Genomic DNA, 17,456 nt, shown 5'->3' with positions numbered 1-17,456 from the left:
AAATTAATACTTTTAAGCTTTAAGTGATTTTTATTTCAGATAAATGCTGTTCTTCTAAACTTTTTATTCATCAAAGAAACCTGAAAAAATCCTACTCAGCATTTTCAACATAAAAATAAATATTTTGGAGTAATGTTGCTAAAAATTCAGCTTTGAAATCACAGGAAAAAATACATTTTAAAATCTATTCAAATAAAAAACTTATTTTAAGTAGTAAAAATATTTCAAATTTTACTGTTTTTGCGGTATACTTTCTTTAAAAAATATTTGACTGGTAGTGTAAATATTATTGTATTATATTTTAATTTAATAATAATAATAATAATATATTATATTAATATTTTTACACTTCATCTGTAAATATATGTAGTATATTTATTATATATGTTATAATATAAGATGAAGCATACAAATATTTCTATAAATTACATTATTAAATGTTTATAGTTACAACATTAATCCATTTAATACTGGCTAGTAGTTACTAACGTTACGTGTTTAACGTCGATTTAATCCTATTATCAAACAGACATTAATATGTCCTTGAATCAAACGTTTTATACATTCTGTTAGAATGAGTAAAATTGTATATCTGAAGTAAACATTAAAAATTGGGCTGTTTTATATTCATAGATATAACAGACATTTCAATACCAGGACAGCAGCCAATCACATTGCAGAATCTCGCGTAAAACTGAATTCTGATCTGAGGTCAGTCGTAAAATGTTTTTCTCCCTCCTTAGCACATGCCAGGTAAACGTCACAGCTGATCCCAGACCGGCGGTTAGAAAGTCGCGCAAACGCGTCAGCCGTCCAATCAGAGAGCTCCATGTCACACAGCAGCGGGTTCAGAGTGGAAAGGTTGGCAGGATGAAGAAATGGCAGCCTGCGCGCTGCGGTGTTGGCAGTGGCCAACATGACTAATTTCTCGACAGACCATCGCTCACACCTAAACAGAGTACTTTAATATGAGGAATTTACATCAGAACCCCTCAGTTACATTCAACTAGGAACGCGTTTCAAAGACTTTAAAGCATGGCGTTACTGTATGAGATGGTGTGGCGGTTTTTGCATGCGTTGCTATATGTCCAACGCGCGCTGGTCGCCTGGTTTCGAGTCCACATCTGGAGGTGGAAACGGGCCGTGGTGGGTTTATTACTGCCCCTTGCCCTCGGCTTTCATAATCCGAAAAAGACAGGACCCATAGGCAAACGGACCAGCCGCCGGGTTCGCTTTGGAGCCGAAGGAAGGACGTTAGAGAAGCTGCCACTTCATGTGGGGTTGTTGATCACTGAGGAGGAGATCCACTTCACTGACATCGCCAATCTAGTGGTCTGGTGCATGGCAGTGGGCATCTCATATGTCAGTGTGTATGATAATCAAGGTAAGGCTCATTGAGATTCATATGCATTGAATAAAAGGAAGTAAATGGCAGTCACATGCATCCAGTCACCTGCTGCTGTTTCTTCAACACTCATGACTTGAGCTTTAGCTCAAGAGTTCATTTGACACATTTCAGAATCAGAAAGAGCTTTATAGCCAAGTGCATACAATAATTAGTTTTAGTGTTATTAGCTTCCAGTACACAGAGACAACAACGCACAGACAATAAAAATAAGAGAATTAGAAAAATACACACATGTAAGCATAAATGGACCAAAAATAAAAATAGAAAATAATAATAATAATTTGTAAAAAATAAATTGACAAATAAATATGACAACTTGACAATTGATATATTTTATAGATATGATTGCATTTTTGCTCATATTGATGTGAGGTAGTATATATGGGACTTTAATGTTTCAAATAACATTTGTAAGAAAAAAACAAAAACAAAATATGGCTGATATGATGTTTAATCGTTTTCAGCATAACAGACATAAAACAATGTATGTCAGAATGAAAGAACATACTCATTCTGACCTCTGCTTATTAAAATATGTAAAAGAAAAAAGTATCATGCTAATTTTGTTATATTTTTAATGTTTAAAAATGAAATCATTTGAACAGTAAGATTTTTAATGTTTCTCTTCTGCTCACCAAGCCTGCATTTATTCAATCCAAAGTACAGCCAAAACAGTACAACTTTTAAATAATTTTGCCAATTAAAATAGCTGTTCTATTTAAATAATTATTTCAATCTAATTTATTCCTGTGATTTCAAAGCTAATTTTTTTTAGCATCGTTACTCCAGTCATATGATTCTTCAGAAATCATTCTAATATTCTGATTTGCTGCTCAAAAACTTTTATGATGTTCAAAACAGTATTTTTTTCAGCTTTCTATGATGAATAGAAAGTTCAGAAGAACAGCATTTATCTGAAATAGAAATCTATTGTAACGTAAATGTCTTTATCACCACTTTTGCTCAATTTGAAGCATCGGTGCTAAATAAAAGTAGTAATTTCTATAATTCATTTTCCAAAAAAATTATACTGACTCCAAGCCTTGAATGGTATAGTGTATAATGTTACAAAAGCTTCTTATTTCAGATAAATGCTGATCTTTGGATCTTTCTATTCATCAAAGAATCCTGAAAAAAAAAATTTACTAAACTGTTTTAAATAATAATTATAAGAAAATGTTTCTTGAACAGCAAATCAGCATATTAGAATGATGCTGAAAATGTAGCTTTGATCACAGGAATAAATTACATTTTAAAATACATATTTAAATAGAAAACATTTATTTTAAATAGTAAAAATATTTCACATTTTTACTGTTTTTGCTGTACTTTGGATCAAATAAATGTAGAAGAGACTTCTTTAAAAAACATTACAATTCTTACAAAACATTTAGTTCTTATTCCTTGATTTTAAGAATGAAACTAGACTTTATAATACCGTTATTTGCATGAATAATTTTCTTTGAATCCTTTAAGGGTTTTGAAATGCATATTACTCAATCTTTTGTATCTTTATAATGGAATCATCTGTCTTGTATATATTTCAGCTCAGTATATTTCTCAATGGAAGTAGGGGAGTGTCTGATATCATATACTGCTAATAACCTTTGACAGATATTTTATAACTGACAAAAATGTGGCAAAGGTGAACAGATTATAAAGTACATTGTTAATAGTAATCTCTCATAAAATCATAATCTTTGTTTGGCCAAGAAATTCCTTTCTTCCCTCATTTATACCAGTACAGACCAAGTCATTTTAAGAAGAAACCAAGAAGTCTATGGTTTTCAATTAGTTTTTATTCAAAATTGTTATCTCCTCTCTTTTCAAAATTAACGATGCTATTAAATTTGCTTTATTTTATATTTAACAGTGATTATTTCCTGTCAGAACCAGTTAAAAGCCACTGATGTCAAGTTCAGCAAATTGATTTTGCTCATGTGACGTGTTCCTCAATAGCCTCGAATGCTGAGAGTCTAAATTTGTCTTCTGAAAGTGTGAGGTTGCCAACAACATTTTTAGACTGACTTTACTTCTATAACAGACGTTGAGGTCTAGGCAGGTTTTTATGGTAGTTTCTCTCTGAAACGATGGTGTCTAATGGATGTGTGACATCTTGTACATCTTGTTTTACAGGTGTCTTCAGGAGGAATAACTCCAGACTCATGGAGGAGATCCTGAAACAGCAGCAGGAGCTTACGGGAATGGACAGCTCTAAATATTCAGTGGAGTTTATAAAGAATGGTGCAGATAAACAAGAGCATCAAGGTGAGGCTCAAAACCTGGGAAAACAACTGTTGCTTTTTGTTTGAGATGCACAGTGTGGGTGGACGCCTGCACAAACAGGTTGGATCAGAATATTTAGTCCAGGATGAATGCAGGTTTTTGTTCTTTTAAGATCTCTGTGATGGATCATGGTAGTTAGTGTTTACGCCTTTTATCTGTTTTAATGGCTTGGGTTTTGAAACGTGTTAATTTGCGTTTAACAGATGCTGGTTTTTCTTGAACCGATTCATTGGTGCTAACTTCTGTAGATCAGGACTGGTTTCATTTTTCCAAATATGCCTTGAGCAAGTCATCTTTTGAGGACTATTTGCAACTCAATCCAGAGTGACACAGTGATGCATGGAAAAACCCTCTTTGCTTATTGTTTTACTTCTGGTCTATATTATGATTTTTTTGGTGGGCTAAACAATAAGGACATTTTTGTTCTGCTGATCCAGTTGGACTAGTAGTTCAGATTTTGCCCTGCCAAAATATTTACACTACTAGTCTAAAAGTAAAAAAAAAAAAAAAAAAAAGATATTTAATGTTTTATAAAGAAGTCTCTTTTGCTTACCAAGCCTTCATTTATTTGATCCAAAGTACAGCAAAAACGGTACAATTTAAAAATAGTTTTACTATTTAAAATAACTCTTTTCTATTTGAATATATTTTAAAATGTAATTTATTTTTGTGATTTCAAAGCTGAATTTTTAGCATCATTACTCCAGTTTGTCCAATTTATTATTATTATGTGGAAAACAGTTGAGTAGATTTCTGTTTCTTCAATGAATAGAAAGTTTAGAAGAACAGCATTTGTCTGAAATAGAAACCTTTTGTAATGTCTTTATCATCACTTTTGGATAATTCAAAGCATTCTTGCTAAATAAAAGTATTAATTTCTATAATGTTTTTATATATATATATATATATACCAAGTCCAAGATTTTGAATGGGATAGTCTATAATGTTACAAATTCAAAGAATTCTGAAAAAAATGTACTCAACTGTTTTAAATATTGATAATAATCAAATGCAAATCAGCATATTAGAATTTTTTTTAATGATCATCTGACACTGAAGACTGGAGTAATGATGTTGAAAATTCAGCTTTGATCACAGGAATAAATTGCATTTTAAAATATATTCCAATAGAAAACATTTATTTGAAATTGCAATAATATTTCACAGTAGTGCTATTTTACTGTATTTTTAATCAAATGAATGCAGCCTTGGTGAGCATAAGAAACATTAATGACCCTTTCTAATACATAAAAAGATGAAAATCTTATTACTTTTTGTATTATATCTAAAATATACCACTACTAATTTCATCCCTCAAATTTTCATCATTAAAATATCTTTGTAACCTTGTATGAGCATGTTTGCAAGATGTGACTTGCTGTTTCAATCTCAGTCTCATCACACGTCTGACTTTAAAGAGAAGACTTTGACATATTTAGTCACGAGTTACTCATTTTCCAAATGGAATATAGACCCATGTCTCTGCATTGCCTGATTCTTTTAGTCCGTTTAAAGGAGAAGTTCACTTCCAGAACAACAATTTACAGACAATTTATTCACCCTCATGTCATCCAAGATGTTCATGTCTTTCTTTCTTCAGTCGATAAGAAATTGTTTTCTGAGGGAAACATTTCAGGATTTCTCTCCACGTAGTGGACTTCTATGGTGCTCATGAGTTTGAACTTCCAAAATGCAGTTTAAATGCTTCAAAGGGCTCTATACTTTCCCAGCCGAGGAAGAAGGGTCTTATATAGCGAAATAAGTTATTTTCTAAATAAATTGACAATTTAAATTTTTTGTCTAGCTCTGCATGTACTCTGTGTATTCTGGTTCATGTCAGTTAGGATAGGTCAAAAAACTCCCATCTTATTTTCTCCTCCATCTTCAAAATCATTCTACATTGCTGCAGAAGTACCAACCCAGTGTTTACAAAGTAAACGTGCGAAGAAGGTCAAACGCCCTTTATATAAAAAGGTAAAACAGCGATGTAGGACGATTTTGAAAGGAGAAAATGAGATGGGGAATTTTTCGACGTACCCCACTGTCATGAACCGGAGTACACACAGAGCTAGACGAGCATTTGAGGTTAAAAAGTATAAAATTTAGAGGCCTTTGAAGCTGCATTTAAACTGTTTTTGGACGTTCAAACTTGGGGCACTATAGAAGTCCACTATATGGAGAGAAATCCTGAAATGATTTCCTCAAAAAACAATTTCTTTACGACTGAAGAAAGAAAGACATGAACATCTTGGATGACAAGGGGGTGAGTAAATTATCTGTAAATTTTTGTTCTGAAAGTGAACTACTACATGGTGTCCACACTTTATGTAAAGTATTTTTTTCCTGTCTTTTATAGTGTTATCTTGTCAGTCAGTGGTGAAGGTCTTATCTCCCGACGATGGGCGGCTCAGTATCGTCCAGGCGGCCCAGCAGCTCTGTCGGGCCGTTGAGCAGAGGGAAAAGACATCCAAAGACATTAACGTCACTGTGCTGGACTCATTACTCAGAGGTGAGGTTACAGCGTGTCTATCAGCTGACAAGCACAAACTAGCAGTTAAATATGAGGATTTAGTGCTGTAATTTGATTCCAGTCAAAAGAGCAATCTACATTGAGCCTTTTATGTAAGTTATATCCAAGATGTTCATGTCTTTCTTTCTTTAGGAATTAGGGTTTTTGAGGAAAACATTCCAGGATATTTCTCCATAGAGTGGACTTCAATGGTGGCCAGTGGTCTGAAGGTCCAAATTGAGGTTTCAATGCAGCTTCAAAGGCTCTACATGGTCCCAGACAAGGAATAAGTGTCATATCTAGTAAAACGATCAGTCATTTTCTTAAAAAAATTAATATTTGTACACTTTTTAACCACAAATAGGTCAAGCGTGATGCAGACCCAGTGTTTACGAAGCGAACATGCAAAGAAAGTCAAATGCCTTTTTCAAAAAAGGTAAAACAACAATGTCAGATGATTTTGAAGTTGAAAGAGAAAATGAGACCTTTTTTAACTAAAGTACGCAGACAAAGAACTAACCTTTCCAACATGATTACATAATGTGTGAAGACGCACATTGCAGACCTAGTGCAAAACGAGCACTTGTGGTTAAAAAGTATATACATTTTAGAAAATTACTGATTGTTACACTAGGTAAGACCCTAATTCCTCGGCTCGGATCGTGTAGACCCCTTTGAAGCTGCATTGAAACAGCACTATATGGATAAAAATCCTGGATTGTTTTCCTCAAATATCGTAGTTTCTTTGCGACTGAAGAAAGAAAGATAAGAACATCTTGGATGGCATGGAGGTGAGTAAACTATCAGGAAATTTTTATTCTGGAAGTGAACTACTCCTAAGGACAAATATATGTTAGTCTTTTAAAATATTACTGAGTGCAGCCACAGTTTGTATGTATAATTGAAAATGCGTTCTGTTATTTTGACAACTTAGTACATAAAGGATCCGGTCAATTCTTTTCCTTTCTTCAGTAAAGAATGCCGATAGGGATTAGAAGTGAAGAAAAGGAAAAGTTTTCCAAGTGCCTTATGAGAGATTTCAAGTGAAGGCCAGTGAAATAATTTGTTTGTTGTATTGTATTGGTGTTTTTTTTTTTCACAGTACAAGAGCAGAATAAAAAGAAACACCTTCAACAACAACTATCAGAACTGTGAAATCAAATAAAAATTATAAAATTTAGAAACTGATATCAAACACATAAAAAAAACTTAACAATATATTATTTTACTGACCATTTATACGGTAATTTGACATTTCTTTATAGATGCAATGATTTAAACCTTTGTCTTTTTTTTTTTAAAAAAATGATGTTTTTGTGACTGAATCAATTAAATAAAATCTAGCAGTTTCACCAAACTCACTTTTGTAAATTGATATTTTAATAAATAATGGGTCATATTACTAAATGTGACCCTAGACTACAAAACCATTCATAAAGGTCATCTTTTTGAACTTGAAATTTATACATTCATCTAAAAGCTAAATAAATAAGGATGGGACAATATTTGGCCGAGACAAAACTATTTGAAAATCTGGAATCTGAGGGTGCAAAAAAATCAAAATATTGAGAAATAACCTTTAAAGTTGTCCAAATGTAGTTCTTAGCAATGCATATTACTAATCAAAAAATAAGTTTTGATATATTTATGGTAGGAAATTTACAAAATATCTTCATGGAACATTTACTTATCCTAATGATTTTTGGCATATAAGAAAAAGCGATGCTACTTATGACTGGTTTTGTGGTCCAGGGTAACAAATATTAAAAATATACATTGTTATTTATACTAAATTGTGTTACAGTATATTTATATTAATATAATAGATTCAATAGTGTTGGATGTATTAAACTAAAAATCTGCGTATAAAAATAGAATAGTACATATCTGTAGCAGGAACATGGTAATGTCAGGTAACAAGAGGCACAATAGAAAATCTACAATTCAGGCCTTCAGATTGATGAAGAATATTTAAATCACAACCTCTGATTGCAACAATAAGAGCATCATTGCTTTTCTGTGATTACAGCTCGCTGAGCTCACTCATCCTGGAGGATATGTTGCGTTGAGAGACAGCTCAGTTATTCAGGACCTTTTTTGCTGTTTCTGCAGGCTCCAGGATCTTCTCACTTACCAAAGGAGCCTGTATTGTGCTCAGTATTCGTCTTCAGAAACCCCTCAGGCCTTTTCCACTGATGCCTGTTTTTTTTTTACCTCTTCTGTGCAGAGTCAAAGAACATACCAGACCCAGACCTGGTGCTGAAGTTTGGCCCTGTGGAAAGCACACTTGGATTTCTTCCCTGGCACATCAGACTGACAGAGATTATGTGAGTTTGTTTATGTATTGGTGTAATTGAGCAAGCACAAATTTTAAGACAGTATGCAGGCAAGTTCTTGAACCATAAAATGTTTGTTTTTGACAGGACATTTTAAGCCTTTTCTGTGGGGTTCTGCATGTTTTAAAGTCTAAATTCATTCTTCCACAAATTAAGACCTTAAAAAGTCAAGTCAGAGCAGAATGGCATTGCATTAAATATTGCATGTATTGCAAAAAAAGAACACACTATCAGTTAAACATTTTTTTAAAATGTTGTTAAAGTAGTCTCTTCTGCTCACAAAGCCTGCATTTATTTGATCCAAAGTACAGCAAAAACTGTAAAATTTTGAAATATATTCACTATTTAAAAGAACTGTTTTCTTTTTGAATATATTTTAAAATGTAATTTATTTCTGTGTTTTTAAAGCTGAAATATTAGCATAAATACTCCTTCAGAAATCATACTAATATGCTGATTTGCTGTTAAAAAACATTTATTATTATTATGTTGAAATTAGTAGAATTATTTCAGGTTTCTTTGATGAAAGTTCAGAAGAACAGCATTTATCTGAAATAGAAATCTTTTGTAACATTTTAAATGTCTTTATCATCACTTTGATCAATTTAAAGCATCTTTGCTAAATAAAAGTATTCATTTCTATAATCCCCCCCCCCCCCAAAAAAAAAAAAATTACACCAACTCCAAGCTTTGAAATTTTTATTTCAGATAAATGCTGAATTTTGCTATTCATCAAAGAATCCTGGAAAAAAATTACTCAACTGTTTTAAATACTGTTTAAAATCAGATAAAAAATAATACAATTTAGAAACACATTGAAATTACCTAACAATATAATATTTTACTGACAATTTATATGGTAATATGGTAATTTCTTTATAGATGCAATAATTAAAACCTTTGACTTTTCAAATAAATTGACATTTTTGTGACTGAACCAATTAAATAAAACTTAGCCGTTTCACCAAACTCACTCTTGTAAATTGATATTTTAATAAATATCGGGTCATATTATTAAATGTGACCCTAGACCAAAAAACAATCATAAGGGTCAACTTTTTTTAAATGTACACGTCATCTGAAAGCTGAATAAATAATAATTAAAAATGTTTCTTAAACAACACATCAACATTTTAGAATGATTTCTGAAGGATCATGTGACACGGAAAATGTAGCTTTGATCACAGGAATAAATTACATGTTAAAATATTTTCAAATAGAAAGCAGTTATTTTAAATGGTAAAATTAGTTCACAATATTACTGTTTTTGCTGTATTTTGGATCAAATAAATGCAGGCTTGGTGAGCAGAAGAGACCTTTTTTAAAACATTAAACATCTTACTGTCCATTTGACTATGTAATTTTTCAAATACAAACATCTGAAAACCCGTAAATAAAAATCCTTTAGATGCAAAATTAAGTCATTGAACAAAACGTGAAACGTGAATTAATGCTTAAAATAAGAACAAAATGGTAGATGTCTAGAATTTTAAAATCAAATTTAAACTTGGAAATAAAGTGGAAATTTACAAAGAATTAATTTCAGAAAAATATTGCGGGATTGGTTCCAAAAAGTGTGTGCTTTGATATAATTGTGTTCACATGTTTGTCTTTCTGTGAGTGCGCGTCAGTGTGTACGCTGGCATTTTGCCTGGGGAGTTTACTGAAATCCGTTCGTGTGATTATCAGCACAGATTAACAACTGAATCTGTCCACGCTGACACACTTATCTCTGGAAGCCTTCCAAGCGTGTGTGATGACGTGTACAACCCTGTGAGATCACTGCACACATGCAGGCTTTCACCGCATTGCATCATGCAACCATCGTCTGCGTCCTGCAACAAGACAGACTCCATCTTATCTTTTTAAATGCCAGTTTCTTGTCTAATTAATATGGGTTTTAACTCATCAGATGGTGAGTAATAAATGCACTGTAATTTAATTTAATTTAATCAGTGCATAGTATTTTGATTTTAGTCAGAGCAGCTAAAGATACACATTTCCTATATAAAGTGTAACCCAAATTCCAAGTTCATATGCTTCAACTTTTTAAATTTCAATAAATTTTGCCTAATATTATGTTAAAAAAAATCTTAAAAGACATATAAATGTGAAATTTTTTTATCCCCTCAACTCGATAAAAAAATAATAAAACTGAAGGAAATCCCTTTAGTAATTTATACTATATTATATTATATTGTTCGACACTGAATGGTTTTTGTTGTTGTGTTTCTCTGAGCTTCCACTAGATGGCAGTGTGTCACTGCACTGATTCACTGCATTATTAGACATTACTAAACAGATGCTCTGTTTAGTTTCCTTTCTATGTATCACAACACATTTAGTCTCGTAAGCCTTGGGTGGTGTCTACATCTGTAGACTTCTAATCAGGGCTGTTTTAAAGTAATTAAAATTACTTTTTGATTTTTGTAAAAGTTGAAGTGATTGCACAAAATTGATTTACAAGTATGCACCTACATTTCAGGTATATAATTAGCTACTTTTTAATTATATCAGCTCAACCACCCTGAGGAAACTGAGACAACCCAACCACATCTAATCATGCTCATTCCACTAAAATGAAAAGTGTGCATTTGCAAATGACTGAAATCAAGGAATAATTTCATTTATTTAATAGTTTATAGAGAGAGAGAGAGAAATTAGGACTTTTGAACAGCATTTTAACTAAATACTATTCTTTTGAACTTGAATCCTGAAAAAAAATCTGTCATAGTATGCTTAATTATTTTTGTGTAAGCTGTTTCAAACATTGATGATTATAAATGTTTCTTGAGCAGCAAATTTCTGCAGGATCATGTGACACTGAAGACTGGAGTAATTATGCTGAAAATTTTTATTTGATCACAGGAATAAATTACATTTGAAAATATATTCAGATAGAAAACAGTTATTTTAAATGGCAATAATATTTAACATGATATTTTTGATCAAGTAAATGCAGCCTTGGTGAGCATTAGAGAGGTTCTTTTTTTTTTTACTTTTAAAAATTAAAAAAATGTAGTTATTTTATTCTGTATTGCAATTTTAAAAAATGTATTGTTTTTCCCCCCAAACACAAAAAATTTAAATGTGCACTACCTGTGAAAAGTTTTTGAACAATAAGATTTTTTTTTCTCTTCTGCTCACCAAACCTGCATTTATTTGATTAAAAATACAGCAAAAACAGTACAATTTTGAAATATTTTTACTATTTAAAATAACTGCTTTCTATTTGAATATATTTTCAAACGTAATTTATTCCTGTGATTTCAAAGTTATATTTTTAGCATCATCACTCCAGTCACACGATCCTTCAGAAATCATTCTAACATTCATATTTGCTGCTCAAAAAAATATTATTATTATTTTGTTAAACAGCTGAGTAGATTTTTTTTTTTTTTTTTCCAGGTTTCTTTGATGATTAGAAAGTTCAGAAGAATAACATTTATCTGAAATAGAAATCTTTTGGAACGTTATAAATGTCTTTATCATCACTTTTGATCAATGTAAAGCATCCTTGCTAAATAAAAGTATTAATTTCTATATGGTATAGTGTATAATGTTACAAAAGCTTTTTATTGCAAATAAATGCTGATCTTCGGATCTTTCTATTCTTAAAAGAATTCTAAAAATGTACTCAACTGTTTTAAATGTTGATGATAATAATAAAATGTTGTGTGTCTTAAATAGCAAATCAGCATATTAGAATGATTTCTGAAGGATCACGTGACACTGAAGTAATGATACAAAAAATTCAGCTTTAAAATCACAGGAATAAATTACATTTTAAAATATATTCAAATAGAAAGCAGTTCATTTAAATAGCAAAAATATTTCACGATATTCACGATATTACTTTTGCTGTATTGTAAATCAAATAAATGCATTTCTTTGAAAAAACACAAACTTTTGACTGGTAGTGTATATTTAAGAAAATGAAAAGCATCATTAAAATGAAGTATTTATTCTCCTCTCCACCTGTAGCTCCATGCCGTCCCACGTAGACGTCTCTTACGACGACCTGTTCGGTGCTCTGCAGCGCTTTGCGACGTGCGAGCAGCGGTTGGGCAAGTGAGGAACAGTCCGCAGAGAGCAGAACAGAAGGAACTGAACGACGATCGAGATGGGTCCATCCCTCTCTTCATGTTTACAGTACAAGCACTGGAGCCTCAGCGACAGCAACCCGCTGCTGCTGCTCTTCTCCGCCCGGATCATCTCTGCTCTTCTCTGCCAAGGCCTGCCGGGCGTCTCTCTCTCTCTCTCTCTCTGTGTGTATGTGTGTGCGATTATACTTGTGCGTTTGTGTACGTGTGAGTCTCCCGTGAGTAAGTACATGCAGAAAAGGACGCAAGCGCCACCCTGCGATGCGCCCACCAGCAAGCCGGTCGCTCGAGGAACTTGGTTAGCCATATGGTGTAAATTTACCGTTGTCTTTTCTTTTTTTTTTACCTTCCCGTATCTTTGGACACTTTGGAATGGTGGCAGTTCGTTAAAGTGCACTGAACTCTACTTGGAACGAGAGCCCCTTGAGAGGGAACTGTGCTTGTAGTTGCACAGCTGCTTTCAGACGTGTGAGAGTTTTCTGTTGGATGAATCTTCTGCATGCCGAATCCGTCTTATTGTAACGTCACGCTCCCATTAAGGCTTTACAAGCACGCTGTAAATGGTTATGTGTGTGTGTGCACCCGTAATTGTGTTGTTCGAATGTGCGCGTGCGTGACACTAAACCCTGAAGTTTGTAATTCTAAGTGCGTAAATTGATTGCTCTACGTCGTTCCCCTCGAAAGCTCTCGCTGTTTGTAATGGCTCGTGGCGCTAATTATTTGAATTTTATTTGTCATCAGTAAATATTGTTTCGTTCTGAAGTCTGTTATTTTCCTCTGTCGATATCTCTATGGATCAGAAATGTTGCGCATTAATATTTCGTGGGATCCGTGATTGTTTTTTTTTTAAAAGCCACAGGCTTTTCATCATTCTGCTCACCAGAAGAAGTCTTAAATGTGTAACTCATGGGTTGCCGTTGGAAGGGTTGGTTTGCTAGTGTCCAGCGTGAATGTACAATAAACGTTACTGAATCCTTTAACAGTAGTTGTATCGAGAGTGGCATTGATTCTTCTGAGGTGGAGACGAAATGAAAAGAGGAACGATTTTCTGTTGCGGCTTCGCTCTCGCACTTCCTGCTTCTGACTGGTGTGCGATTTTCTTTTAACTTCTGTGTATTTCATCTGACAGTTCTTCATCTGGCTGCCGCTTTTATCCAAAGTGACTTGCGTTCAGGCTATATATTTTATCACTACGTGTCCTGGGAATTGAACTCGCGGCATTGGCATTTCTAGTGACATGCTCTCACAGTCACAGGAACTCTATAAGGTTCACATATACTGCTGCGCAGAAGTTTGTGGTCGCAAGGTTTTCCAGTGTTTTTTGAAAGACGCCTCTTATGCTCACTAAGGCTGCAATTATATGATTAGAAACATAGGAAAATGTAGTTAACATGGTGAAAAATTACAATGTGATGTAATTGTTTTCTATTAAATGTACACTGCCAATTAAAAGTTTGGTTAAACATTTTACGCTTTTTAAAAATGTCTCTTATGCTCATTAAAAATACAGCAAAAACTGTAATATTGTGAAATATTATTGCAGTTTAAAATAACAGTTTTCTGTTTTAATATACTTTTAAAATATAATTTATTTCTTTGACACGAAGCTGAATTTTCAGCATCTTCACTCCAGTCTTCAGTGTCACATGATCATTCAGAAATCATTGTAATATGCTGATTTATCATCAATGTTGGAAACGGTTAGCCTGGAAAAAATCCAGACCCTAATCTATTAAGATTAAGGGTCTGGCATCGAGCAATGAAAAGGGCCTAACTCGAGGGGCGGCTCCAAGCATGCATTTGAAACTCTCACTGCACGCAATTGGATGACGCCACGACCAATCACAACAATACACGGTGTGAACCGATTAGGGATGCTCATATTGACCGTTTAACCGTTAACCGTCAGTAAGAATTTTAACCGATTATTACTATCAGTTAAACGGTTTAAAAAATATATATAATAATAATATATTATAATTTTTACGTTTGCTGCATGGTGAAAGAAAAAATAATGTTTACTCGCGGAAGCGTGTGGACACGTGCAGTGCGGCTGTTAAGACATATTTTGCTGAGTAAGCACCTGCTTTAACTTCTCTTAGTTTGTGTATCTCGTGTAAGTAGCCTATACAACATGATGGCAATGGCGATATTGGGTTATCAGAGAGTGAATCCATGAATAAATGTATTCAAATTCTGAATTAATTATAGTCTAAAAACTGCGCGCTCCCCTTACAAGCACTGGAAAGCTCTCATACATTACTGTAGTTAATCGCAATCTCACAAAGTTAATAAAAAGTAATAAAATAACCTTTACTCTGTAAATGAATCTCTTATTTACATCATGTCTACACTTTCTTTGTTTTTATGAGAGAGCTCGTGGAGGTATAGAATTCAGCAGAATTGAAACCGGCACTTTGAGTGGTGAGAGGATCGTAACATAGCCGCCTCTGATTGGCCATTGCTATAATGTAATCAACAGAAATGTCTGTGATTGGCTATTGAACACTGTGAAAACACGTTTCTCCACATATGACTAGTGGATGAAAAGACCCGAACCGCAAATTGAAAGGATTTTTGTGAAGTGTTTTTATCACGGATCTAAGCGTTAACAGACAGCGTCCCAGTCTATCTGTACAGCATGTCCACATGTTAAAAACTGAGGTATAGGCTGGTCCGCTATATGTTTTTATGTCCGACGAGAAGAACAAGACCGGTACCTTTCTTCAAAGCGCATAGAAGGATTCAGTGTGTTTTAGTTTTGTCATCTTAATTAGGTAGTTATTTAATTTATACATATTTAGTGTAGGCCTTTTTATATTCTTTTTTTTATTCATTCTTATTTTCTCTGTTCTCAGAAGCGCTGCTCATGCGTGATAATTTGAGTATATGAATGCAGTTTTTGTTGTTGCTCTGTATGCTGCTGTTTGCACGTTAAAATAAAACATTTGCTTGTATTTTTATGTATCATCACAGATACTCGTGCATTCTATTTTTATTTTAAACGAATTTATTATTCTAATTTTATCAGTTAACGGTTAATGATCGGATAACGAGCAGCGGTTGTCGGTCAGGAAAATTAACCGAAATGAGCATCCCTAGAACCGATAGATTAAACTCTTGCCGTATCCAGTCGGCAAAACAGCAAAAACGTCCTTCTTGCAAAGGATTGATTCGAGTGCGGTTTTCTGTTCCTCTTTTATATGAAAAGCCAAGTCTAACTCGTTCATTGTAGCAGCCAAAGCCATTTCAAACAACTGGTGTTCATCTGTAGCCATCATTCAATGTTTACTAATGATTCCGGACGTAGCAGCGCTGTCGTCATCAGCTTAGCTTGCCTCTGGCCCGCCTACATCAGATACACCGATTTGATTGGTTCCCAGAACTACTTACGTAATGCAGTAACGTGCATCATTGCTTGATGCCAGAGTGTCTTGCAGAGACAATTCAAATTGTGCTCTCGCCAGACCTCTGGATTTCCAGGGTAGGAAACGGCTGCACTGCTTAATATTTTTTGGAACCTGTGATACTTTTTTCAGGATTCTTTGAATAAAAGTTGAAAACAATAGTGTTTATTAAAAATAAAAGTCTTTTCTATTACTTTTAGCAATTTAACACATCTTTGCTCAATAAAAGTGAAAAAAATTTTTAGAAAGAAAGAAAATTTACTGTCCCCAAACTTTAAACGGTAGTGTATGTTGTTACAAAAGATATTTTGAATAAACACTGTTCTTTTTAACTTTTTTTTTTATTCATCAAAGAAAAAAAATATCAGTAGCACAACTGTTTTCAACACTGATAATAAATCAGCATATTAGAATTATTTCTAAAGGATAATTTGACACTGAAGATTAATGATGATGAGAAAAAAAGTTTTGGAATAAATTAAAAATCGAAAACCACTATTTTTAAATTGCTAAAATATTTCACAATATTATTTTTTTTCTGTGTTTTTAATCAAATAAATGCTCCCTTGATGAGCAGAAAATCTTCTCTAGAAAACATTTAAAATTCTTACTGATTCCAAACTTTGAAACGGCAGAGTATTTTAAAATGTAATTTATTCCTGTGAAGCAAAGCTGAATTTTCAGCATAATTACTCCAGTCTCCAGTGTCACATGATCCTTTAGAAATAATCCTAATTTGCTGATTTGATATTAAAGAAATATTTATCAATGTTTTTCTGTTTAATATCTTTCTGGAAACCATGATATATATTTTTTTCCTACAGAATTCTTTAATGAATAATAATTTTGAATAAAAATTTGAAATAGAAATCTTTTGTAACATTATAGATGTACTTGCTGGCATCCTTGCTGAATAAAAAGAAATACACAATATATTGCAACCATTTTTAAAGAAACTAGAATCAACCGATACTAGATAAATATTCGTTGGTACCAATTTCCCAATGTTATGGGTAAATTCACTTTTTTGTGTGTTTCATTTCATTTAAACAAAATACTTGTTATTTTAATCAATATTTATTAATACCCTGTCCAATCCATTTACATTTACTATTTATGGTAGCAACAACCAAGTTAAGTAGTGTTCAAATCTAAAGCCAGGGGGAACAACTAAAGGCAAAGAGTGAATTGTCCTCCTTAGATTGGCCTTCTTCTGCTTATATATTTGGGATTAGTAAGATTTTTAATGTTTTTTTTTTTTTTCAAGATGTTATCCTCTCATCAAGGATGCATTTATTTGATTAAAAATACAGAACAAATTTATTTTTGTGAAATATTACAATGTAAAGTGGTGTTTTTCTATTTAAATATACGTTAAAATCTAATTTGTTCCTTTAATCAAAGCTG

At 33.0% G+C, this 17,456-nt stretch overlaps 1 protein-coding gene across 1 annotated transcript; it reads left to right on the top strand.

The window, feature by feature from the left end:
• Positions 1-862: 862 nt before the first annotated feature.
• nus1 (NUS1 dehydrodolichyl diphosphate synthase subunit) lies at positions 863-17,171 on the top strand. Its single transcript, XM_073853177.1, has 5 exons — positions 863-1,384; positions 3,545-3,676; positions 6,051-6,203; positions 8,431-8,530; positions 12,524-17,171. The coding sequence occupies exons 1-5, from the start codon at positions 1,036-1,038 to the stop codon at positions 12,612-12,614; spliced, it is 825 nt and encodes a 274-aa protein (XP_073709278.1). The 5' UTR covers positions 863-1,035; the 3' UTR covers positions 12,615-17,171.
• The last annotated feature ends 285 nt before the right edge of the window (positions 17,172-17,456 follow it).

The sequence above is a fragment of the Garra rufa genome, chromosome 13 (genome assembly GCF_049309525.1).
Source record: "Garra rufa chromosome 13, GarRuf1.0, whole genome shotgun sequence".
Lineage (NCBI taxonomy): Eukaryota > Metazoa > Chordata > Actinopteri > Cypriniformes > Cyprinidae > Garra > Garra rufa.
The sequence above is the reverse complement of the archived record's forward strand: the minus strand, read 5'-3'. Positions and strand labels throughout refer to the sequence as shown.

Bases quoted from the DNA above. Each gene is read 5' to 3' on its own strand.
- nus1 (XM_073853177.1), top strand. From the start codon at position 1,036: ATGGCGTTACTGTATGAGATGGTGTGGCGGTTTTTGCATGCGTTGCTA. The intron at 3,677-6,050 runs GTGAGGCTCAAA...TGTCTTTTATAG, and splicing joins AGATAAACAAGAGCATCAAG to TGTTATCTTGTCAGTCAGTG. The intron at 8,531-12,523 runs GTGAGTTTGTTT...CTCCACCTGTAG, and splicing joins ATCAGACTGACAGAGATTAT to CTCCATGCCGTCCCACGTAG.